General features: G+C 42.1%; 2 protein-coding genes and 1 pseudogene across 3 annotated transcripts in view; all 3 read right to left on the minus strand.

The window, feature by feature from the left end:
• mycbpap (mycbp associated protein) overlaps positions 1-4,365 on the minus strand; it is a 34,310-nt gene extending 29,945 nt beyond the window's left edge. Inside the window, exon 1 of the mRNA XM_089132688.1 lies at positions 4,239-4,365. The gene's annotated coding sequence lies outside the window, so the exon portion shown is untranslated. The remainder of the gene's footprint in view (positions 1-4,238) is intronic.
• Positions 4,366-4,656: 291 nt separating this feature from the next.
• Positions 4,657-16,047, minus strand: LOC120459058 (B-cell receptor CD22-like). The gene is made up of 11 exons (XM_089132803.1): positions 15,690-16,047; positions 14,676-14,924; positions 11,572-11,829; positions 11,226-11,480; positions 10,869-11,126; positions 10,513-10,767; positions 10,304-10,397; positions 5,811-5,850; positions 5,531-5,608; positions 5,394-5,458; positions 4,657-5,248 (listed from the first exon to the last, which is right to left on the minus strand). Exons 1-10 carry the CDS (start codon positions 15,961-15,963, stop codon positions 5,426-5,428), a joined length of 1,794 nt encoding a protein of 597 aa, XP_088988929.1. The 5' UTR covers positions 15,964-16,047; the 3' UTR covers positions 4,657-5,248; positions 5,394-5,425.
• A 4,112-nt stretch (positions 16,048-20,159) lies between these two features.
• LOC148978446 (B-cell receptor CD22-like) lies at positions 20,160-26,758 on the minus strand (annotated as a pseudogene). The gene is made up of 10 exons (XR_016168978.1): positions 26,690-26,758; positions 26,155-26,508; positions 25,808-26,056; positions 24,956-25,213; positions 24,620-24,862; positions 22,055-22,151; positions 21,873-21,918; positions 20,486-20,563; positions 20,349-20,413; positions 20,160-20,201 (listed from the first exon to the last, which is right to left on the minus strand). The product of XR_016168978.1 is annotated as a B-cell receptor CD22-like (transcript).
• Between the last annotated feature and the right edge of the window lie 131 nt (positions 26,759-26,889).

The following is a 26,889-nucleotide window of genomic DNA, read 5'->3' on the forward strand; positions in this document are numbered from 1 at the left end:
TTACATTTCCAGTATGTGTTCATTTTATGTGAAATACCTTCTGTATGAGATATAATTGTCTAAACTAAAGAATTAAACCTGGTATACAAAATGAAACAAAAGTAGGATATAAACAGTGCAGCTTACAGATATGCTGTATATTTTTCAGGTTTAAAATATATTCAGCTTAAACACTGCCATATATATTACATGAGTTTACAATTTAAATGTATTTTATAATATATTTGACAATATATGTATATATTTATTTTAATATTTAGGCTATAGTATATTTATATATAGTTGATATAGTCTGCCAATATTATCATTGTTGCATGCTAAAACTATCCCGAGAGTTGCCATGATTGAATGTCATTTCGCATTGAGATCTCTGGCACATTTAAGAGTTACATTTCCTTTCTGATGCTCAGGTTTCACTAAAACACAACGCTACTGTGCTCTTCTGGAGTGATGTGGTGTTGGCATGGCAACAGACCCTCTGCAATGTGTCCTAGTGGCACGTGTGTGTCCTTCACAACACACAATACACACTCAAGTGCCTTCTTCCTTTTCTTCTCATGTGTTAGGAGTTTCAATGACCTGGCTGACTGTGTGTACTGAAAACCAAGAGTTGGAGACCAAAACAAACGACCTTATCTAGGAGACACAAACATAACTATTCAATCAAGTGATTAGACAAAAGGCCCATTCACTCTTAACTAGTTTTAAAAATCATTTTAAATAACAGAGTAATATATAAATAAGAGTACAATAATAGTGTAAAGAGTCTTTCACTCAAACACTGACACACATGACACTACAAATAACGCAATAAACATTCACTAAACAACAGAACTGATCATTTATGTGGTTTTACAAAACAAAACTTTAAAAAAAACATGATAAATACCTTCAAATGTCAAGTAGGAAATTCTGACTAAATTATACTTTGACTTGTTTTGTTTTTTTTTACTTATAAAAACTGTAGAATTGACAGCGTATTATTGTAAAATTACAAGAAATGTTACAGGAATTATGTTTTTTTGTAGTTTATTACAATGTTTTATAGTTAAAATTGCTCATCTTTATCGTTATCATTATAGCCATCATTCTGGCCTTTAAATTTCGATCTTGTGATTTAAAAACTGATGTCGGTTCATCAAAATAAACCAGAGAAATCAATAAAGTCACTTATGTGTGTGTGTGTTTCACAACACAATGGTAAATGTCAGTACTATTCACACCTGTTTGGTAAATGCCAGGTTCAGCCGTGTGTGTTTGTTCTTAGTTTATTAAGTTTATTAACCTCTACTGAAAAAGAAAACGAATGACAGAAATGCCGTCAGCTGTATGAAGGAGATTTGAAACTTGGTGAAGAGACATTTTCACTCAGAAACAGCAAATGACACTCAATGAAACAGGAGATTTTGATCTAGAAATACAGAAATAGTATTTTGAGGTAAAATGTAAGCTAGCGTTTATAAAAAGATGACCGTATGTTGTTCTGGCAGAAACTGCTCCCCGCGGGACGCTTGTGTGATGTACGAACAGGCCATGATTAGATCATTGAAGGCTTCGTGATTTACGCATGAAGCACAGCGGTGTGTGTGTGTGTGTGTGTGACAGATGGACAGGTGTATGGAGGAGAACGACTCGCACGCAAGAGACGTCTAATCACACACTAATTGTGGAAGTAAGAAAAGAAGCGATGACAGAACAAAGATTATGTAAAAGAGAGAGAGAGAGAGAGAGAGAGAGAGAGCTGCGATTATTGTGGTTTCTCACGAAGACTGTTGAGAACATGTCTGGGTCGTTGTTCACCTCAAAATCAAAAGAAAACTGCACTCTAAAAATTGCTGGGTTGTTTTAACCCAACTTTGGGTCAAATATGGACAAACCCAGCCATTGGGTTAAATTTTGTAATTACATTTTTAACCCAACGTTTGGGGTTGTCCATATTTGACCCAAAGTTGGGTTAAAACAACCCAGCAATTTTTAGAGTGTACATTATGTTTCGCTGTTTGAATATGAAGCCTGTTTTAGGAAATTAATTTTATTTACACAACATATAATTATTATTCTTTTTTATTTTTAGGTTTAACACTGCGCAACTTATACATGTTCTTATTGCAAAATTCACCCTATTGTGTAGTGTTTAGCCTTAATTTCAGTATCTTTAATTTAGTGTAAATATATTTTTGATTTAAATTTCATTTAAATGGATTAAATGATTGATTGATGGATGGATGGATGGAATTCAAACTTTTAGACACTTGCATTTCAACTTTGTCTGTTTAGTTCACTGAAAAAATGATTTTTTGGTAAGTAAATACTAGTGAAAAAAACCCAATGTAATTTACAAGAAAAAGTTAGTTCAGGCAAAAAAAAAAAAAAAAAAAAACTAAGTAAAGTCCATATCAGTACTTAGTTCAAGCGAGTAGAAATGAAAGCATAAATATGAACTCAATAAAATAAAGTAAAAATTACTCAACTTTTCTGATACTGGGGTTCCCATCATGCACTGGAGGTTCATTTTTCACTGGTTTCCAGCTGTATTTACACTGTTTTATCATTGCTTTTGTTGTCAGGATTAGTAACTTGCCATTTTGTGGCATTTTGAGGAAATTTTCTGCTCAAAATGACACGTTCAAACACAAAAACGATCCATTGTGTATTGTCTATTGAGGTCTTTGCATTCACATCATGCTTAGCATCTGACATGATGAAGTATAAATTACTTAGATAGGCTAAGTAAAATACATACTATAAATGACTTAATAAAATTGATTGAGTGAAATGAAATGCAAAGGAAATTGCAACTATAATCAAATCAACCTATTACTAGCCAAGTTACTTATATTCTTTGTTACTTTCACTTAACTAAATTAAAGTTTACTTCCATATTCCAAGTAAATTTTAACTTATGATTTCTAATTAAAGCTACTGATAAATATGTTTAGGTTTTTACTTGGCAAATCTTTGTAAATTTACTAGCATTTTCTGAGTGGAAAAAATTGCCTAGCTTTTTTCAAGTAAATCCTACTCCACATTTGTTTTCAGTGTTGAGTCAGATATTGAGATTTACTCATTATAATATTTCCATCATTATCTCAGCGATCGCATGAGGGTTTTGTTTGGTACTCTGTATTTAAGGACACGAGTGTCTTTCAGTCACGAGTCGTGACATTGTCCGGATAATGGGAAACTTCCTCTAAACACATCCTGAAATAAAGCCATGATTATTCACGGCTTTAATGTGAGTTATTAAATATAATCATCTCCTGACAACACTCTCAGAGAGGACACACTCTTCTCAGTGTCGTATCTGGAGATCTGCGGCCTTCACAATCACACGCACTATTCAATCCATCTCAGACTTCCAGCGCTTCATTCAGCAGAACATTATTGCATTTATTCCCAGTTGCTTTGGTACATCTCTTCACTCCTGAAACTCTCAAACTCGTTCAACCTCCACATCCCCGAGTCACTCGTTCACATAAAAGCAATTTCTCATTCTTTTGAACATGTTTGAAATGCTTTGGTACATTCATGCAATTGATTATGTACACCTGTCTGCTGTTTTATAATCAATCTCTAGGGTCATGTTGATCAATGGTTCTCTGTTGAATACCGCTCAACACATCTAAGCTCCTTGCACAAGTCACTAAATGCGAAATGGTTGAACTAGTTGTCATAACGCATCCATTTCTATTAGATTTCTTTTGTAAATGTGTGATCTCAAGCTGTCTGGCTGATATCTCAACATGGATGAAGAAACATCACCGCTCAACCTGGCTAAGACTGAGCTTCTCATCCTCCCTGCCAATCCGTCTCTATCCAGCTAGATTCTTCCTCAATCACCCTCAAGATCAGTCAGAAATCTTGGAGTAATCTTTAATGACCAGCTGACCTTTTCAGTTTGAGCATTTGCAGTGTTTTGGCCTCTTCACGATGACTCGCTTGGTTTAGTCCTCAGTCTGCTAAATGACTAAATGTAAATATCTATAAAACAGCATTCAATTCAATTCAATTATGGTGCTTTTTCACAATACTCTTAGTTTCGAAGCAGCTTTAAAGAAAGTCCACATTACAATTTCGAGTGATTGGATATCAGAGGGAACTGTCTAAGTTATGTATTTCACAATATACAAAATCACACTGTAATGTAAATCCGCCTATCCCAAACATTTCTCATGTAAAGACACATGTTTTGAGCAATAATCATCAGTTTTATTTAATCAAGAGTGTGTTTGTCTTACCGTGTTGAAGCTCATCAGATCAACAGCACCGAATGACTGACTGTTTTAACACACACACTTTAGCTCTACACTGAAGGACTTTGTGTGGTTAACAGTGTTTATTAATGAACACCCAGCGACGGAAATATCACTGTCCACTCCCTGAACAAGAGAACAACATTACTGAACTAAAACTAACTAATGAAAACTGACGATCTTTCTCTGTAAGTTGAGGATGAATAATTGTGAAGATGAACGATAGTGATTTCCAGGTGAGGATCATCAAGGTGGATGTCAGTCGCAGGAGATGGTGACCTCTGGTGGCAGTTTGAGGTACTGAACGAGCACAGATGAGACGAGATGTGTCTGACTGCAGAACTATATTCGTGACAGCAGCTTCAGCTTCATATAATGTCCTAATTATACAATACCAGTAAACTGGCATTCAAATCTGCCTCCATTTGTCAATGTCCGACCTCCAACGATCCAATCAATTCCCGGAGGATGAAATCAAGCCCCGCCCAACATTCTTTCTCATTTCAGAAGCCGTTTCACTCAGATATATACGTCCCAATAAGGAAAAAAGACATTCTCAGCTTCCGTTTCATGATGACTTTAAAGGTAAATCACATTCATTAACATGAAAAAGTATTGAAAACAAGTAAAATTAATGCAGAAACCCGTGTTTTGTTATATAATTTTAATTATTTATATTTTTTAATGCAATCAATACCAAAATAAGTAGCTTGTGAGTATCGCTATATCAACACTACAGTATCGATGCGCTCATAAGGTTAGTAAAAGCAAATATGAGATGATCACAGATACAATTGAACATTTAAAGGGAGAGTTACAGGAACATATATTGACAGAAGATTATAATATTGAGCACTTTGAGAGCAAAAAAAAAAAAAAACCTGATATATTTTCCATTGTACATAGAATAAAATCAATCATCTTAGGCTCCGCCCACAGAGCTCAGGATTGGTTCATTTGTGCTCCGCCTCTCTCTGCAGCTTCTTCCTGTTGATCTGATCAAACAATAAGATGAAGACTGACTAACTGAAGTTCATCAACAACATTATAAACCCTTTCATAAGATATATAAAACAATCCCACTATACTGAAGAGAGTTTATTAGTTATATTGAGAAGAGCTGCAGGTTCTGACACTTACTGATGGATTCTCATGTTGAGGATCAAGAGTCTTCAGGAGTCTTCAGGACGTCTGCGATCAACGGTCTGTGTGAAAGAGAGCGAGAGATCGGTCATGTGATCATCTGTGATGGAGTATCTGACGGACGTCTCACTTACTGCGAGTGTGTCGTACAGGTCAGAGGTCGTGGACTTGAGGTCAAGAGCTGTATATGTGTCTTCATTGGGATCAGAGATCTACAGGAGAGACAGAAGGAAACGCTGACTGTGATGTTTAGAGGATCTTTATGGAAATCAGTTTTACTGGATCTAGAACTGAAGAATCAGGTGTTTGGACACGAGACTCGTGTGTCTTATACTCTTAATATCTCTGTACGGCTCATAGCGGCTGAAACATCTGCATGCAGATAAAAACACTGAAGAACTGAGATCATCTCACCTCCTTCATAGCAGATCTTCTGTTCATCCTTTTAGTAAGACTGTCAGAAGAAAGATGAATAAACAACTCATTTAAATATGTTTTTGTGTGTGCATATCTATGAATATATATTACTTAAAGCTGCAATCTGTAACTTTTTTTGGTTACAAATGATCCAAAACGTGTTATTGAGCAAGTACATAATCAATCAGTGTTCAGAACTATCACTTTATCTTAGCCTGATTCACCAAGGTAAGCTTCCACTTATGTTTGTCACGGTTGTGGTGCAGGCAGACAAACAGAGTCCAGATTCCAAATAATATTACTTTACTTACAATATATCAAGCACGGATACAGGCAGACAGAAGCAAACACAATGTAACATTTACAACGACCGACCAGGACAGACTGAACAGAAGCAAACTAAATACAAGCACTGATGAACATAACCAGGTGATACAGATGAAGGAGATAATCAGGACACAGGTGATGAGGGTGAACTAATAATGGTTGCTATGGAAACCAAAGAATAGCGGGAAAACAAAAGACATGTGACTAAAACAGAAAATGCAGGTGGGAGCAGGTGGGAGAGGAGACCAGGGTGAAGCCGTAGAGCCGACGAGACAGGGTGATGTTGAGGGACTGGAGGAACATGGTGAGACCACAGGCTCAGGTGACTGACGTGAAGACTGAGGGGAGTGAGGAGTCCAACAGAACCGGGGGGGGGGGATGATGAAACGACGATGCGTAGCCAGAGGAGAGAAGTCTAAAGGTAAGGGAAGGCCGACGAGGGACCAAAGTGAATCCGGGGGGACCAGGGAGCCTGGCAGAACTGGTGGACTGAGGGGCCATGGTGGAGCTGAGGGAGGTAGGAGCCAAGGGGGAGCAGATGGGACAAAGGGCTGAGGTAGAGTCCTGGTTGAGGAGGTTGGAGGCAGAGGCCGGGGATCCACCCACCAGGCTGGATCATCAGGGCTGGTAGGCAGAGGTAGAAGGGCTGAAAGGTGGCAGATGAGAGGAGGTGGGAGAGGGAGGCTGGGTGGGATCCTGGTCTCTGGCTCTGGCTGGACGATCTCTGGATCTGGCTGGGCTTTCTCGGCGGGACGAGACTCTGGCCGGGCTGTCTCGGCGGGACGAGACTCTGGCAGGGCTGTCTCGGCGGGACGACACTCTGGCTGGGCTTTCTCGGCGGGACGAGACTCTGGCTGGGCTTTCTCAGCGGGACGACACTCTGGCCGGGCTGTCTCGGCGGGACGACACTCTGGCCGGGCTGTCTCGGCGGGACGAGACTCTGGCCGGGCTGTCTCGGCGGGACGACACTCTGGCTGGGCTTTCTCAGCGGGACGAGACTCTGGCCGGGCTGTCTCGGCGGGACGACACTCTGGCCGGGCTGTCTCGGCGGGACGAGACTCTGGCAGGGCTGTCTCGGCGGGACGACACTCTGGCCGGGCTGTCTCGGCGGGACGACACTCTGGCTGGGCTTTCTCGGCGGGACGACACTCTGGCCGGGCTGTCTCGGCGGGACGAGACTCTGGCTGGGCTTTCTCGGCGGGACGAGACTCTGGCTGGGCTTTCTCGGCGGGACGAGACTCTGGCTGGGCTTTCTCGGCGGGACGAGACTCTGGCTGGGCTTTCTCGGCGGGACGACACTCTGGCCGGGCTGTCTCGGCGGGACGAGACTCTGGCTGGGCTGTCTCGGCGGGACGACACTCTGGCCGGGCTGTCTCGGCGGGACGACACTCTGGCCGGGCTGTCTCGGCGGGACGACACTCTGGCTGGGCTTTCTCAGCGGGACGAGACTCTGGCCGGGCTGTCTCGGCGGGACGACACTCTGGCCGGGCTGTCTCGGCGGGACGAGACTCTGGCAGGGCTGTCTCGGCGGGACGACACTCTGGCCGGGCTGTCTCGGCGGGACGACACTCTGGCTGGGCTTTCTCGGCGGGACGACACTCTGGCCGGGCTGTCTCGGCGGGACGAGACTCTGGCTGGGCTTTCTCGGCGGGACGAGACTCTGGCTGGGCTTTCTCGGCGGGACGAGACTCTGGCTGGGCTTTCTCGGCGGGACGAGACTCTGGCTGGGCTTTCTCGGCGGGACGACACTCTGGCCGGGCTGTCTCGGCGGGACGAGACTCTGGCTGGGCTGTCTCGGCGGGACGAGACTCTGGCTGGGCTGTCTCGGCGGGACGAGACTCTGGCTGGGCTTTCTCGGCGGGACGACACTCTGGCCGGGCTGTCTCGGCGGGACGAGACTCTGGCTGGGCTTTCTCGGCGGGACGAGACTCTGGCTGGGCTTTCTCGGCGGGACGAGACTCTGGCTGGGCTTTCTCGGCGGGATGAGACTCTGGCTGGGCTGTCTCGGCAGGACGAGACTCTGGCCGGGCTGTCTCGGCGGGACGACACTCTGGCTGGGCTTTCTCGGCGGGACGAGACTCTGGCTGGGCTTTCTCGGCGGGACGAGACTCTGGCTGGGCTTTCTCGGCGGGACGAGACTCTGGCCGGGCTGTCTCGGCGGGACGAGACTCTGGCTGGGCTTTCTCGGCGGGACGAGACTCTGGCTGGGCTTTCTCGGCGGGACGAGACTCTGGCTGGGCTGTCTCGGCGGGACGAGACTCTGGCTGGGCTGTCTCGGCGGGACGAGACTCTGGCTGGGCTGTCTCGGCGGGACGAGACTCTGGCTGGGCTGTCTCGGCGGGACGAGACTCTGGCTGGGCTTTCTCGGCGGGACGAGACTCTGGCTGGGCTTTCTCGGCGGGACGAGACTCTGGCTGGGCTGTCTCGGCGGGACGAGACTCTGGCTGGGCTGTCTCGGCGGGACGAGACTCTGGCTGGGCTGTCTCGGCGGGACGAGACTCTGGCTGGGCTGTCTCGGCGGGACGAGACTCTGGCTGGGCTTTCTCGGCGGGACGAGACTCTGGCTGGGCTTTTTTTGGCGGGACGAGACTCTGGCTGGGCTGTCTCGGCGGGACGAGACTCTGGCTGGGCTGTCTCGGCGGGACGAGACTCTGGCTGGGCTTTCTCGGCGGGACGACACTCTGGCCGGGCTGTCTCGGCGGGACGAGACTCTGGCTGGGCTTTCTCGGCGGGACGAGACTCTGGCTGGGCTTTCTCGGCGGGACGAGACTCTGGCTGGGCTTTCTCGGCGGGATGAGACTCTGGCTGGGCTGTCTCGGCAGGACGAGACTCTGGCCGGGCTGTCTCGGCGGGACGACACTCTGGCTGGGCTTTCTCGGCGGGACGAGACTCTGGCTGGGCTTTCTCGGCGGGACGAGACTCTGGCTGGGCTTTCTCGGCGGGACGAGACTCTGGCCGGGCTGTCTCGGCGGGACGAGACTCTGGCTGGGCTTTCTCGGCGGGACGAGACTCTGGCTGGGCTTTCTCGGCGGGACGAGACTCTGGCTGGGCTGTCTCGGCGGGACGAGACTCTGGCTGGGCTGTCTCGGCGGGACGAGACTCTGGCTGGGCTGTCTCGGCGGGACGAGACTCTGGCTGGGCTGTCTCGGCGGGACGAGACTCTGGCTGGGCTGTCTCGGCGGGACGAGACTCTGGCTGGGCTGTCTCGGCGGGACGACACTCTGGCTGGGCTTTCTCGGCGGGACGAGACTCTGGCTGGGCTTTCTCGGCGGGACGACACTCTGGCTGGGCTTTCTCGGCGGGACGACACTCTGGCTGGGCTTTCTCGGCGGGACGAGACTCTGGCTGGGCTTTCTCGGCGGGACGACACTCTGGCTGGGCTTTCTCGGCGGGACGAGACTCTGGCTGGGCTTTCTCGGCGGGACGAGACTCTGGCTGGGCTTTCTCGGCGGGACGAGACTCTGGCTGGGCTTTCTCGGCGGGACGACACTCTGGCTGGGCTTTCTCGGCGGGACGAGACTCTGGCTGGGCTTTCTCGGCGGGACGAGACTCTGGCTGGGCTTTCTCGGCGGGATGAGACTCTGGCTGGGCTGTCTCGGCGGGACGACACTCTGGCCGGGCTGTCTCGGCAGGACGAGACTCTGGCCGGGCTGTCTCGGCGGGACGACACTCTGGCTGGGCTTTCTCGGCGGGACGAGACTCTGGCTGGGCTTTCTCGGCGGGACGACACTCTGGCTGGGCTGTCTCGGCGGGACGAGACTCTGGCTGGGCTTTCTCGGCGGGACGAGACTCTGGCTGGGCTGTCTCGGCGGGACGAGACTCTGGCTGGGCTTTCTCGGCGGGACGAGACTCTGGCTGGGCTGTCTCGGCGGGACGAGACTCTGGCTGGGCTGTCTCGGCGGGACGAGACTCTGGCTGGGCTTTCTCGGCGGGACGAGACTCTGGCTGGGCTTTCTCGGCGGGACGAGACTCTGGCCGGGCTTTCTCGGCGGGATGAGACTCTGGCTGGGCTTTCTCGGCGGGACGAGACTCTGGCTGGGCTGTCTCGGCGGGACGAGACTCTGGCTGGGCTGTCTTTTTTACACCACAAATAACTGCAATTTCAGGTTTACAACAGAGATGGTGACAAAGAGGCAAAACTTACGCTAAAATGAACTTCTTACCAAATGTACATAATAAAAGCACCTGATGCTCCACCGAGTAAAACACCGACAGCAACACCTACACTGACAGTTGCAGACGAGAAACATCTGACTGCTGAAATAAAACACACCAATGTTTAACAGGACTAGATCAGACAAAACATACTGACAAATAAAAAAGTAAGCAAGTGTATGTGGTTACAATACAGAATATGATTCATAAAACTCACACATGATGTTTAAAGTCACAGTATCAGAGTATTTCTCTCCATGTTCATTGATGGACCTGCACTTGTATTCTCCACTGTCATCAGATCTGATCTTTGAGATGTTGAAGATTCTTCCAGATCCTACAATCGTTTCTCCTTTAATCCATTGGATTCCTGCAGGAGGGTTTGAGTCACTGATGCAGTTCAGAGTCACTGAATCTCCCTCCACTATTACACCAGATGGACTGATGGACGCTGAGACGCTTCTGGGAGGATCTAAAACAGGCATATTGATATCATTAACAATCAAATGACAGTTGACATCACAGATGTTTCAAGGATTTAATGTCACAGTTGCTGAACCACCATTAACTCACACATGACGTTTAAAGTCACATTATCAGAGTATTTCTCTCCATGTTCATTGATGGACTTGCACTTGTATTCTCCACTGTCATCAGATCTGATCTTCGAGATGCTGAAGATTCTTGCAGATCCTACAATCGTTCCTCCTTTAAACCAGCTGAAGTTCACAGCAGGAGGGTTTGAGTCACTGGTGCAGTTCAGAGTCACTGAATCTCCCTCCACTATTACACCAGATGGACTGATGGACACCAAGGCGCTCTTTGGAGGATCTAAAACAGAAATATGAATATTTTAACAATCATATTAAACTTGACATCATAGATGTTTAGAGTATTTAATGTCTTGTTAATAAACCATCATAAACTCACACAAGACGTTTAAAGTCACAGCGGAGTATTTCTGTCCATGTTCATTGATGGACTTGCACTTGTATTCTCCACTGTCATCAGATCTGATCTTTGAGATGTTGAAGATTCTTCCAGATCCTACAATCGTTCCTCCTTTAAACCAGCTGAAGTTCACAGCAGGAGGATTTGAGTCACTGATGCAGTTCAGAGTCACTGAATCTCCCTCCACTATTACACCAGATGGACTGATGGACACCGAGACGCTCTTTGGAGGATCTAAAATTGAAAAAAATGTAAATTCACATTAACTATTACAAAATTATGTGTTTGGAATTTTTAACCAATATGAAGCTGATCATTAACTCACACATGATGTTTAAAGTCACATTATCAGAGTATTTCTCTCCATGTTTATTGAAGGACTTGCACTTGTATTCTCCACTGTCATCAGATCTGATCTTTGAGATGTTGAAGATTCTTCCAGATCCTACAATCGTTCCTCCTTTAAACCAGCTGAAGTTCACAGCAGGAGGATTTGAGTCACTGATGCAGTTCAGAGTCACTGAATCTCCCTCCACTATTACACCAGATGGACTGATGGACACTGAGACGTTTCTAGGAGGATCTAAAACAGAAATATGAATATTTTAACAATCATATTAAACTTGACATCATAGATGTTTAGAGGATTTAATGTCACAGTTAATGAACAATCATTAAAGTGATAGGTCATTTGTGTGTGTCATTTAGGTGTCTTTGTTTCCACAGTATTTTAAATTTTTACATTTTTTGGTCAAACCGGTGTTGTCTTCAGTCATATAATGCAGGTTTAGGGTTTCCACCTCAAAGAGCATGCACAGAGAAGTCCAAATTAAACATGATTTAATGACTTGTGAATGTAAGTACACACTGATGGCCTAAGACACGAAACGAGCGGTTTGTGTGAGAAAACCAACAGTATTTATATAGTTGAACCTCTTGTTAACAGCCGTCGAACTGATCTGAATCAGATGTCCAACTGAACCGAACCGTCTCCAGACGTTACGCCGGAAGTGATCTCTCGCTCGTCTACGTCACGCATTGTTTACACGGAGATTTCGGAAGTTTTACCTTTCACTAAACATTTAGATATACGGGAAATCACAGACGATTTCGATATATCTAAATATGTTTAGTAAAAGGTAAAACTTCCGAAATCTCCGTGTAAACAATGCGTGACGTAGACGAGCGAGAGATCACTTCCGGCGTAACGTCTGGAGACGGTTCAGTTCAGTTCAGTTGGACATCTGATTCAGATCAGTTCGACGGCTGTTAACAAGAGGTAAAACTATATAAATACTGTTGGTTTTCTCACACAAACCGCTCGTTTCGTGTCTTAGGCCATCAGTGTGTACTTACATTTACGAGTCATTAAATCATGTTTAATTTGGACTTCTCTGTGCATGCTCTTTGAGGTGGAAACCCTAAACCTGCATTATATGACTGACAGACAACACCGGTTTGACCAAAAAAATGTCAAAATTGAAAATACTGTGGAAACAAAGACAAGTACATCTTGGATGCCCTTGAGGTAAGCTAAAACATATCAACAATAATTTCAAAGTGAACTATCACTTTAACTCACACATGACGTTTAAAGTCACATTATCAGAGTATTTCTCTCCATGTTCATTGATGGACTTGCACTTGTATTCTCCACTGTCATCAGATCTGATCTTTGAGATGTTGAAGATTCTTCCAGATCCTGCAATCGTTCCTCCTTTAATCCAGATGAAGTTCACAGCAGGAGGGTTTGAGTCACTGATGCAGTTCAGAGTCACTGAATCTCCCTCCACTATTACACCAGATGGACTGGTGGACACTGAGACGTTCCTGGGAGGATCTTAAATAGACAAAAGAAAGGGTATATTCATGTTTTTTTATTGTAAATCCATTCATTTAATTGTTACTGTAACTGAAACATCATTAACTCACACGTGACGATTGAAGTCACATTATCAGATGGACTGGTGGACACTGAGACGTTCCTGGGAGGATCTTAAATAGACAAAAGAAAGGGTATATTCATGTTTTTTTTTATTGTAAATCCATTCATTTGATGGTTACTGTAACTAAAACATCATTAACTCACGCGTGACGATTAAAGTCACATTATCAGATGGAGTGGTGGACACTGAGACGCTCCTGGGAGGATCTTAAATAGACAAAAGAAAGTGTATATTCATGTTTTTTTATTGTAAATCCATTCATTTGATGGTTACTGTAATTGAAACATCATTAACTCACGCGTGACGATTAAAGTCACATTATCAGGTGGACTGGTGGACACTGAGACGCTCTTTTGTTGGTCTAAAACAGAGGAATCAACAAATGAAATTAGACATCACCAGTGTTGGGCAAGTTACTTTTAAAAGTATTTACACAACAAAATCCCCAGAGTTAATTTAACACTTAAGAAGTGTGAATTATATAAACTCTGAGCAGAGTGTTAAACGAACACTGAAGCAGTGTTAAAGTTAATGAGATAATTAAGTGAATAATTGAGTGATGATTGAGCATTATTGAAGACACCTGATATTAACAAGCAGAATCACTGAAGGAGGAAACCAGAATTTTTAAGTCACCATTATGGAGATCAGTGTTTGCTTTAGTTGGGCTCTTGACCCTTAATTCTTTAACTTTAGATTTTGATTGGCTGCAGTACATGAGTTATAACAGCCAGATGAACAAATAGAAAAGGTGATCTGATGGTGATGGTTGTGTTTTAACATATTCAGAATTTCACAATTATCAGACCTGAATCACTGAACTCATATAGAGCCTAATTTCTGAGTTAGGTTTACTTTATTAATTATAGCAGCAGAGACCCTGTACAACATAGTATTCTTAGCGTTTACAATGTATTCAAAATAATTTCTTAAAAGTTTCTCTTGCACAATTTCTTAATTCTCTTCAATTCTTTTTGAAGACACACAGACATAAATAATCAGCCTGTGAATCTCAACAATGGTGACAATAATAAAGAATGTTGCAGTGCATTCTGGGTGCCACCAATCAAAACTCTTTCATGGCTCCCATCATGCATTGTGGTATGAATAAATAATGAGCCTAAACTCTGAGAAAACGATACCGTTAAACGATATGTGTGCTTTTTTTACCGAGATATGCGAAAAACTGACAGACGTTTCTGTTATTTATATAGATAATGGCAAGTGTCCCACAGGTATCAGGGGCAGTCTTAACAAAAGTGGTTATAACATTTTTATAAATCATAAATAAATAATAAATTGTAATGTGTGAAAAGTATTGATATTAAAAGTTAAGGTAATTATCTGTACCTTATTGTGTGTTTTCTTAGTGTGATTTTTTGGGGGAATTGAATACAGGTTTAATTTGACCCGGATCACACCGGCTGTAACCAGAAATCGAAAGTGCATGAGTGTTAGAGAGAAAAAGTGAATCTGTACTCACACGTGACACTGAGGTGAACATCAGGAGAGACGTGTGTGTGTCCGTCTACAGCACAGCTATATCTGCCTGAATCCTCTCTTCTGACTGGATTGAGGATGAGTGTGTTCCTGAATTTACTCTCAGTTAATATCTTCAGTGAGTTTCTGTACCAGATGAATGTTGCTCTGTCAGTCAGAGCGCAGCTGCTTTTACATGTCAGACTGACTGAATCTCCCTCTGTCACTCTCTCAGGAGACTCCACCTGAAGATCTGAACACAACACACACATTATATCTAGTGCTGCTGTCACACACTGATTATTATTCAACATAAAGGCCCTTTCACACTGGACGCGTAACGGAAAAGCGAATAGTTCGCGTGAGAAAATAGTTCGCGTCAAAACCATTCACATCAGCCGCGACGCGGGACATAGCTTCTTCATCATCATCATCATTATCATCCAGTAAAGACAAGCTTTTCATTTTATTTAAAAGAAGAAAAGAAGGTTTTGGGTGCACCATATCTTAAAGAACAGAGCTACCGGAGCTAGAAACATATGGCAGAAGGTGAGCTGCTGTCCCATTCATCAGGGGCTACGTTTACATGCAATCAAATAAACACTTTTAGTAAACGGATTGAAGGCTCAAATGGACTGAAAAGCCTTGTAAACACCCGGTTGGGCTCGATACGAACGAATGAGCACAACGTCCCACCAGTCCTTGTTTCAGATTTTCATTCACAGACGACTCGACACACAAGCAATCAGAAGATCTGTCATTGTTGCGGTCACGTCACCTTTGTTTCCTTGTATACGATTGGCTGAAGCCTTTTCTTTCACCTCAAAAGTAAAAAAAAAAACGACATCGAAGCGAAAAAAATACAAGTCGTTTTTTTCGCCGCAGCACATTCGCGTTCAGTGTGGAGGCACTCATTATACAAACAGCCGTTCAAAAAATAAAACCATCGCGTGAATTATTCGTCCAGTGTGAAAGGACCTTAATGCCCAGAAGAAGAGATAAACCTCATCAAAGTCACCTGTGACAGTAAGAGTCACTCCTGGTTCACCAATCCATTTTCCTTCTGTTATATTAGTGGTGAATCTGAAATAGTACATGCGTGAATCCTTCAGTGTCACATGACTCAGTCTGACGGTGCAGTTCTGCTGTTTATCTCCCAGATACTGAAGCCTCTGACTGTATTCAGGGTCATTAGACAGATCTGGAGGCTCAACACCATCCATTACAGGCTTTTTGGTCCAGAACACTTTCTCGATCTTATATCCAGTAGGGTATGTATAAGTGCATCTCATTATCACTGTTGAGTCGTTTAGTGCACAGATGTGTGTAGGACTGTAAATCACACCCCAATCAGCACCAGAAACCCCTGAAACACAGAATTCATCAAATGTAAATATTGTTTTATCTGTTATATTGGATCATGGAAACATGACAATTATTTATTAATATTTGAAAACAGCGACTCCTTGCAGGAAATATAAGATCAATGTAAATAAACAATGTGTGTGTGAATTACTTTCAGACAGAGGAGTGAAGAGAGAACCAAGAAATCCACCAAAAACAACAAGCAAAGCTCAATAGCTTGTTTTCATGTGACGTCACTTCGCAAACCACCTATTACAGTTATTTTCTGAATTGTTAAAACGCATTTCTTGAAACCATCACTCACTTTCTCAAACCTTAAACACAAAACCAAATGTTCAAAACTCAGAGAATCTCCTGACTCTTCTGGCAAAATCAAACAATGCTTTCAGATCACACACACACACACACACACACACACACACACCAGTGAATATTAGAAACAGATCATTCGTTACACACTACTAATTTTGCAATTACATAAAAAGGTATTAGTACATACAGTATTTATGAATAAACATATGACAGGCCCCTGGATTCCCCACCTCTGGTTACCGTTTATACAAGTATATATTAACATCACTTAAATATACTGGTGGGTGACACTAGGGGGCAGTGGTGAGCAGCATGGCGTTTCACTTTTTGACATGGAGGCACACTGCCAGCTATTTCAACACTGTAAAACAAAAACCCATTTATTGTGGTCTTTTTTAATTTTTAGATTGTACAGTGTGTGACAGAAATAGAAATTATATGTGACACCAGAAAACACAGCCTCTTCTGTGTGTGCAAGACCTCATGATATCGATCAATCAGTCAATAAAACAGAGAAACATAACTATACCTCAGGAAAGACATTTAATGACCACAGCACGTATGTTAGCTGGAAAATTTAGCTAAAGAGTATATATGTGCATTATATTACATATTTATCATATGTTTACCTATATAACACACACAAAAAATAATGTTATTATAATAGTATGTTTACAGCATTGTGTGAGATTGTTTCTTTCCTTGAGAAAAATGAACATTTTATCAACTGGTACCTAATATTTATCCAAATTAATTGATATTGAATCAAGATCGGAATCAAATCACAAGAATTGAATTTGTGAAAGAAATTGAAAGAACTGAAATAGTGAAATTTCTATCAAGCAATTAAAAAAAAGTAGCCTACCAGTCATTGTACTATGTAAACATTTTAAAAAAAATTTGATGAGCGATCATCTTTGATGTGGGGTGTTGCGGAAAAGCAGAAGTTAATGTACAGACAGAGGAGTGAAGAGAGAACCAAGAAATCAGCAAAAAACAACGTGATGCACTCTCAAATAATGAAATATATGAAAAAAGACAAAGAAAATAATCAAAGTTGATTTACTAAATACTCAATGACATCAAAATATTAGTTTTGTGGCTTTTAGTTCTTATCTATCAGCTCAGAGCTAATTTATGCCAGTGAACTCCTTTGACGTGATGATTATTTAACATACACACATTCACATTCAGTCACAAATATTCATGATCTGCTGCTATAGTGATTATTGTCCAATCAAATGCTCTGAACAATGAGAAAGTCCCTCCCCCTAAACCATGTGACACTGACTAGCAAGTCAAGAGTGTTAAAGTGTTAAAATTTGAGTGTTAAGTGAACAGTGAAGAGTGTTGAAATGAATGTGCTATTTAAGTTATTGATTGAGTGATGATTGAGCATTATTGAAGACACCTGATGATAACAAGCAGAATCACTGAAGGAGAAAACTCAAATTTTAGTCACCATTATGGAGATCAGTGTCTGCTTTAGTTGGGCAGTTGTCCTTTACATAGTTAACTTTAGATTTGACCCTTCACTAAGCCACTGTCTTAGCAACCGTAACTATGCGCGGGAGGTCTGGCAAGCTTTCAAGCGAGGGAAACATGCTGAAGCATTGTGTGTATCGATTGTACATATCTGATACCCGGGGGAGAGGAATAGTTTTCCTTCCAGAAAATCTTTTTCAGGCACACACAGACATATAGAGTCAATGTATGAATCTCAACTATGGTGACAAAAAGAATATTCCTAAGACAATTCATATCATAATGTATTCATACCGCAATTTATGATGGGAGCTATGAATGAGTTTTGATTGGTGGCACCCAGAATGCACTGCAACATGCTTTATTGTTGTCACCATTGTTGAGATTCACAGGCTGATTATTGATGTCTGTGTGTCCAAACAAAATTCCATTTTCAACCACTTTTGACCTGAACAACTTTTAGGACATTTTTTTGGATTATTTTTTTAAAAAAATCTGGATTTTATGCTGTTAAATCACTTGGATACGGTAATGACCAATATACCTTTCTGATTTAAAAAGATCAGATCTGGGCTAGATTTGAGTATCTCTGAAGAAGTCTGACCTGGTCACTTGTCAATAATGCTCAATCATCCCTCAATCATTAACTTAAAAAGCACATTCATTTTAACACTCTTCACTGTTTAAGTAACACTCAAATTTTAACACATTAACACTCTTGAGTCTTTAACACTCTTCACTGTTTAATTGACACTCAAATTTTAACACTTTAACACTCTTGAGTCTTTAACACTCTTGAGTTTTTGCTGTGTAGTAACATTCAGGAAACTAGACATTTTTATTTTCTTGTAATGTTAGAAATCAACATTACTATCATGTTGAATTTTTAAGCGAAAATTACGTTTAAAGAACGTTTGAGGAACATTATACCTTTAAAAACACATTCTTCTAACGTCAAGAAAACTGGACATTTTTCACGTTCCCAGAACCAACACTGAATATTTAGAGAACTTCAAACTTCTGTTAACTGGGATATGCGTGTACAGGACAGAAGAAAGTGCAGATCAGCCGCTCATGACGCCTTAAATAAAACATCAGTGTTTCTAATGTGAATATAAGAGAGACTCACCGTGAATCATGAGCAGAAAGACCAGAGGAAGAGGAGGAGCCATTCTGACCCTCATCATCATGAAATATATCTATAATACACCATTAATATAATCATCAGCATAATATATATATATATCTATAATACAGCATTCAATTCAGTTCACATTTATTTGTATAGCGCTTTTTCACAATACTCTTAGTTTCGAAGCAGCTTTAAAGAAAATACAGTTTTATTTAATCAAGAGTGTGTTTGTCTTACCGTGTTGAAGCTCATCAGATCAACAGCACCAAATGACTGACTGTTTTAACTCATGCACTTTATCTCTACAGTGAAGGACTTTGTGTGTTAACACTGTTTATTAATGAACACCCAGCGACGGAAATATCACTGTCCCTCCCTGAACAAGAGAACAACATTACTGAACTAAAACTAACTAAAGAAAACTGTCGATCTTTCTCTGTAAGTTGAAGATGAATAATTGTGAAGATGAACGATAGTGATTTCCAGGTGAGGATCATCAAGGTGGATGTCAGTCGCAGGAGATGGTGACCTCTGGTGGCAGTTTGAGGGACTGAACGAGCACAGATGAGACGAGATGTGTCTGACTGCAGAACTATATACGGGACAGCAGCTTCAGCTTCATATAATGTCCTAATTATACAATACCAGTAAACTGGCATTCAAATCGGCCTTCATTTGTCAATGTCCGACCTCCAACGATCCAATCAATTCCCGGAGGACGAAATCAAGCCCCGCCCAACATCCTTTCTCATTTCAGAAGCCGTTTCACTCAGATATATACGTCCCAATAAGGAAAAAAGACAATCTCAGCTTCCGTTTCATGATGACTTTAAAGGTAAATCACATTCATTAACATGAAAAAAATATTGAAAACAAGTAAAATTAATGCAAAAACCTATCTTTTCTAATATAATTTAATAATTTATATGTTTAATACAATCAATACCAAAAAAGTAGCTTGTGAGTATCGCTATATCAACACTACAGTATCGATGCACTCATAAGGTTAGTAAAAGCAAATATGAGATGATCACAGATACAATTGAACATTTAAAGGGAGAGTTACAGGAACATATAATGACAGAAGCTTATAATATTGAGCACTTGAGAGCAAAAAAAACCCTGATATATTTTCCATTGTACATAGAATAAAATCAATCCTTTTAGGCTCCGCCCACAGAGCTCAGGATTGGTTCATTTGTGCTCCGCCTCTCTCTGCAGCTTCTTCCTGTTGATCTGAACAAACAATAAGATGAAGACTGACTGACTGAAGTTCATCAACAACCTTATAAACCCTTTCACAAGATATATATAAAACAATCCCACTATACTGAAGAGAGTTTATTAGTTATATTGAGAAGAGCTGCAGGTTCTGACACTTACTGATGGATTCTCATGTTGAGGATCAAGAGTCTTCAGGAGTCTTCAGGACGTCTGCGATCAACGGTCTGTGTGAAAGAGAGCGAGAGATCGGTCATGTGATCATCTGTGATGGAGTATCTGACGGACGTCTCACTTACTGCGAGTGTGTCGTACAGGTCAGAGGTCGTGGACTTGAGGTCAAGAGCTGTATATGTGTCTTCATTGGGATCAGACATCTACAGGAGAGACAGAAAGTCTTACATCACAAAATATCACAATCATAATAATTAATAAAAAATGATTAAAAACATGATCAATAATAAACTTTGGAACTCAAACAATTTTATGGAAACTCTATTAAAATAGTTCCCTGACAATGTTCAAAGTAAAGGGCTTTTTCAGGGTTCGTCGTATGATTTTCTTGGCTTATACCACACTGTAAAAAATTGTCATAATTTTAACAGTAAAAAACTGTAAAAAAGCAATGGAAAAGATATGTTATTGCTTAACAGTTTTTACCCTTACTATATACAGTGAAAAACTGAAATAGGTCTTACGGGACATTTAATGTAATTTTACAGTCAAATACTGTGTTAAATGTATGTATGTAAGTACACTGAAAAAAATATGGTAGAAATAGTTATGTTTTACGGCATTGAACTAAAGTTTAATGTACAAAACTGGCAGCTTTTTACAAGCGAATTACCATAAAAATTCTTGTAGCAATATTTTAGGTTTGACGACAGTGATCTAAAGATTACGGTAAAAAAACTGGCTACTGGGAAGTGGTTGACAGTACTTTACCGTAAAAAATACGGTCAAAATATAAAAACTTTTAAAGCACTGAAGTACAGTTAACAGTAATAAACTGGCAGCTGGTTGCAAGATCTTTACCGTAGAAAATACGGTAGTAATATTTGAGGTTTTATGGCATTGAACTTTATTATCAAATGGTGAGTTCATAAATCATTCGAGGGTATTGATGCATGCATCAATATAAGTAATAATGAATAAGTAGGCTAGCCTAGATAAACACAATCCAGCGGGGCTCGTCTCGCCGCTGCCCCCGATGGCCAGACCTGAGCTCTACATTTAACACACACTGTTAGACCGTACCTGGTGATCTTACAGTAAAAACACTGTTTTAATGGAAAATGGTTTGATATTCTCAGAGTTTGGCCTTTTTTTACAGCAATAGTTAACATGTATTAACAACACAAACTGACACTTCGGGTGAAAAATGTCGTCATGTTTCGTCTTTAAACGTCTCCTCGACGTGCATGCAGTGTAAATAAAGCAGTTACATCAATGAAATGATAGTTAGTCCACAGACACGCCCCCGTGCTAATGGTCCCGCCCACAATGATAATTACAAGATGAAAAATAGAAAATCGGTTAGATTTAATTTATTCAAATGTTTGTTTCTTAAGTCACAATTTAGCACAAGTAAAATTAAAAAGGGGAGGGCAAAGAAAACCGAATGAAACAGAGAACGGCTGATCCATTCATTCTCTGCTTTTGTGAAGTCATGTTTAGATGATTTACCTCTTTCACTCTGTGATCTTCAACTTTAACACTCCTTCGTTTCTTTCTGTTATAATCACAGACATCAACAAAATATAATTATTCATTTTAAAGATTATTAATAAAACAAAAATTAGCCATTTTCTTCTACATCAGACCAAAACTGAACGTGAACAATAACTGACGTTTATTATTGAACTCACAGTATAATCAGGATGATGATGATGATGATGATGATGATGAATACTCCTCCAGATGTCGCTGTGATCACAATCACATTCCTACCAGCAACATGATGAACTGAAAGAGGAAGATCATCATGATTAACTCTCCAAACTGACGAATGATGTGAAGATACAGGAGTGTGTTAATAAAAGCAGGGACAAGGACAAACAAGAAATTCTTGTGCGCTGGGCTGAGCATTTTAACACCCTTCTCAACCAAAAAAATCCGACTGACCCCACTGTTCTGCAGCGCCTCCCAATGTTTCCACCTGCACATGAGCTTGATGACCCACCCGAGTTCTCAGAAGTCCTTATAGCAGTACGAAGCCTCAAGGACAATAAGTCTGCCGGCTAGGGTTGGGTATCGAGAATCGAGTATCGATTGGAACCGGGACTAACTTTTCGTTTTTCCCGGAATCGTTCAAAAGTTAAAATTTCGATTCCTAGTTTCGATATTCACAGTCCGCCGACCGGAAGAAGAAACCGCTGAACAACACCAAAGAAGAAGCGTCTACCGGAAGTGTTGGCATAACCGCGCGAGTCGAACATGAGTACCTTACGTCAGCGATCCAAAGTGTGGCTTCACTTTTCTAAAAATAACGAAATCTCGGCAAAATGCAAAATTTGTGACTAAAGGAGTATTTGTGACAGAAGGAGTATTTCCATCAGAAAGACCGTTGGTTAGCAAGGTTAGCTAAACTTTTTTGACCCTGCCTCTTAAAAGAATCGGAATCGAGAATCGTTAGGAACCGGAATCGAAACAAGGAATCGGAATCGGAATCAGAATCGTTCAAATTCAAGCGATACCCAACCCTACTGCCGGCCCTGATGGAATCCCTGCAGAAGCCCTAAAAAAAGGCGGGTACCTGCTTACCAAAACCCTCCACCAACTCATCTAGATAGTATGGGCACAAAAAAAAAACTGTTTCTCAAGGCTGGAAAGACTCCCACATTGTTACCATCCACAAGAAAAAGGGTGACAAGTCCATCTGTGGAAACAGTCGTGGCATTTCCCTGCTCTCTGTGGCAGGGAAAGTATTAGCGAGAGTCATGCTGTCCCGTCTTTCCAAGAGCATCACAGAAAGGATCCTTCCTGAGTCACAGTGCGGCTTCGGGAAGGATCGCTCCACCTCCGACATGATCTTTGTCCTGCGCCAAATGCAAGAGAAGGCCAGAGAACAGAACAAAGACCTGTTCATTGCTTTCATCGACCTGACAAGGGCTTTTGACACCATTGACCGTCAAGTCCTTTGGGTCATTCTGGAGAAGTTTGGGGTGCCTCCAAGATTCCTGCACATTCTACAACAGTTTCATTCTGGCATGCAGGCTCGTGTGACTTCTCAATCTCAATCTCCCTCCTTTCCTGTGCAGGTAGGAGTGAAACAGGGGTGTGTACTGGCCCCAGTGATCTTCAACCTCTTCTTGCCAGCAGTCAGCCTCCTCTCCCGCAATTCCCTCAGCCCTGACGAGGGTGTCTGCCTGCAGTTTCGTCTTTGACCTTCGCCGCCTGCAAGCCATCACCAAGTGCACTACTCTCACAATTCACGAACTGCAATATGCTGATGACTGTGCCCTCCTAGCCCACAGCCCCACCGCAATGCAGTATATCAAGCATGTGGCTTACAAGTCAATATCCAAAAGACAGAGATCATTGCGCAGACCATGGTCCCTACCTCCACACCCCCTGAATTCTACATCCCTGGATCACCAATAAAGGTTGTTCAGCACTTCAGCTACCTTGGAAGCATTATAACACCCACCTGCCTCATAGACAGTGTGATCCAGGCACGCATCAATCTAACCTCCGACTTCGAGCTCGAGTTTTTGTTAATAAAGATCTCCGTACTTTCACCAAAGCGGCCGTTTACCAGGCAGTCTGCGTTTCCACCCTGCTGTATGGTGCAGAAGCATGGACTCCCTACCGCAGGCATATTCGGTGTCTTGAGGGCTTTCATATCAGATGCCTATACTAGGTGTCACATGGAAAGACAAAACCCCCCACACAGAGATCCTCCAACGCACCAACTCCAGCTGCATGGAGGCAATCCTTGCTAAGCGGCAACTGCGATGGATTGGACATGTTATCCGCATTCCCTCCCACCGCCTTCCCCGGCAAGTCCTCTATGGACAGATTTATGCAGCCAACAGGAGATCTGGGGGTCAGAAGTGTCGATACAAGGATCATCTCAAGGAGACCCTGAAAAGTTGTGGCATCAGCCCTGGAGCTCTGGAAGCAAAAGCTGCCAACCGGCATGTATGGAGTTCTGCGTGTGATCTGGGGACCCACCAGATCGAACTAAAGCGTGCTCAACATAGAACCAAGCTACATCATGTACAGTCACAAATATATCCACACCCAGACTCAGCATTCACATGTCCTTACTGCAGCAGGACATGTGGCTCTCGGATTGGGCTTCATAGCCACCTTCAATGGCACCGCCGTCAGCAGCGGTTGCACCAACACTCCAACAATGCATCCTAGAAGTGACGTCGTCTTCGAAATCGATGGACAGCATAAGAAGACGGTGTTAATAAAAGCTTCACCTGTGACAGTTACAGCGTCTGATCTCTGAGATCCATGTTGATTGTGAGCCTGACAGTAGAAGCGTCCACTCTGTAGTGCACTGAAACTCTGTCCAGATCCAACAGCTGAGCTTTCATTCTCCTTAAACCAGCTGAAGTTCACAGCAGGAGGGTTTGAGTCACTGATGCACTTCAGAGTCACTGAATCTCCCTCCACTATTACACCAGATCCACTTATCAACACTGAGACGTTTCTGGGTGGGTCTATAATAGACAAGAAAGGGTATATTCATGTTTTGTGAATGTTAAGCCACTAATTTGTTTGTTACAGCAGTTACTGAACCATCAACAACTCACACATGACGTTAAAAGTCACATTATCAGAGTATTTCTCTCCATGTTCATTGATGGACTTGCACTTGTATTCTCCACTGTCATCAGATCTGATCTTTGAGATGTTGAAGATTATTCCAGATCCTACAATCGTTCCTCCTTTAAACCAGCTGAAGTTCAGAGCAGGAGGGTTTGAGTCACTGATGCAGTTCAGAGTCACTGAATCTCCCTCCACTATTACACCAGATGGACTGATGGACACTGAGACGCTCTTTGGAGGATCTAACAGAAATATACAAAAACACTAACAAAGTAAATTTGACATCACTGACTCATTATTTCACCAGATGGACTGATGAAGATCACAGGATTCACTGGAGGATCTACAGATGTCAGGTAAAAGTATTTATCAGAGGCTGCAGTTATTGGACAATTTCAACAAACATCCCAGTATGATTTAATGCTAAACAGCGAATAAAAAAATAAATAAAACAGTTTAATGCAGTTTTACTAGCGAGACACTGGTTTGCTTTATTCAGCTCATAGTCCTGACTTTAGCAGCGGCTGCGGCCATAAAATAATATTTTCGGATTAGATATGAGGACACTGATTGGCAAAAATGTTGTTAATATTGTGAATAAGCAATTGATTAAATGGAGACATGCGGACAGAATTATAGATTTATATGCATAATTTATATGCATTTTTATCCATAAAAAACACTGCAATTGTATTTGAGACGCGATACATCTGTTTTTTTCTTCCAGATTTCAGTGAAAACACAAGAGCTCCCATGAAACTCACTGATCATTTATTAGTTTTATAAACTCTGTTAGCCTATTTTAAAAGGTGTATATTGAATAAAAATGATCTCACACATGACATTGAGGTGAACATCAGGAGAGACGTGTGTGTGTCCGTCTACAGCACAGCTATATCTGCCTGAATCCTCTCTTCTGACTGGATTGAGGATGAGTGTGTTCCTGAATTTACTCTCAGTTAATATCTTCAGTGAGTTTCTGTACCAGATGAATGTTGCTCTGTCAGTCAGAGCGCAGCTGCTTTTACATGTCAGACTGACTGAATCTCCCTCTGTCACTCTCTCAGGAGACTCCACCTGAAGATCTGAACACAACACACACATTATATCTAGTGCTGCTGTCACACACTGATTATTATTCAACATAATGCACAGAAGAAGAGATAAACCTCATCAAAGTCACCTGTGACATTAAGAGTCACTCCTGATTTACCAATCCATTTTCCTTGATCAGTGATGAATCTGAAATAGTACATGTGTGAATCGTTCAGTGTCACATGACTCAGTCTGACGGTGCAGTTCTGCTGTTTATCTCCCAGATACTGAAGCCTCTGACTGTATTGAGTGTCATTAGACAGATCTGGAAACTCAACACCCGATATTAAAGGGCTTTTGGTCCAGAACACTTTCTCGATCTTATATCCAGTAGGGTATGTATAAGTGCATCTCATTATCACTGTAGAGTCGTTTAGTGCACAGATGTGTGTAGGACTGTAACTCACACCCCAATCAACACTAGAAACCCCTGAAACACAGACTGAAAATGTTGTTTTGATCAGTTACAACCGCCTGAAAACATCTGAAAGCTTTTATTAAATGAAAATGGTGGCTCGTGCCATAAAAAATACGGGCTAATCTGTTTTACTCTGTCTCCAACATTGAAAGAATCTTAAGGGGGTAAAATCAGATTTTTTAATGTGAATGTAAGAGAGACTCACCGTGAATCATGAGCAGAAAGACCAGAGGAAGAGGAGGAGCCATTCTGACCATCATCAGCATAAAATATATCTATAATACAGCATTAATATAATCATCAGCATAAAATATATCTATAATACAGCATTAATATACTCATCAGCATAAATATATCTATAATACAGCATTAATATAATCATCAGCATACAATATACCTATAATA

This window comes from Pimephales promelas, chromosome 6, assembly GCF_988280905.1.
Source record: "Pimephales promelas chromosome 6, fPimPro1.hap1.1, whole genome shotgun sequence".
In the NCBI taxonomy this organism is placed as follows: Eukaryota; Metazoa; Chordata; class Actinopteri; order Cypriniformes; family Leuciscidae; genus Pimephales; species Pimephales promelas.

What these genes read in the sequence shown, in the direction of transcription:
- LOC120459058 (XM_089132803.1), bottom strand. Translation starts at nt 15,963, where the DNA reads ATGAGATGCACTTATACATACCCTACTGGATATAAGATCGAGAAAGTG. An exon ending in TGTGACTTTAAACGTCATGT is followed by an intron (nt 10,768 to 10,868) that starts GTGAGTTAATGG and finishes TGCCTGTTTTAG; the next exon opens with ATCCTCCCAGAAGCGTCTCA. An exon ending in TGTGACTTTAAACATCATGT is followed by an intron (nt 10,398 to 10,512) that starts GTGAGTTTTATG and finishes GTTTTATTTCAG; the next exon opens with CAGTCAGATGTTTCTCGTCT.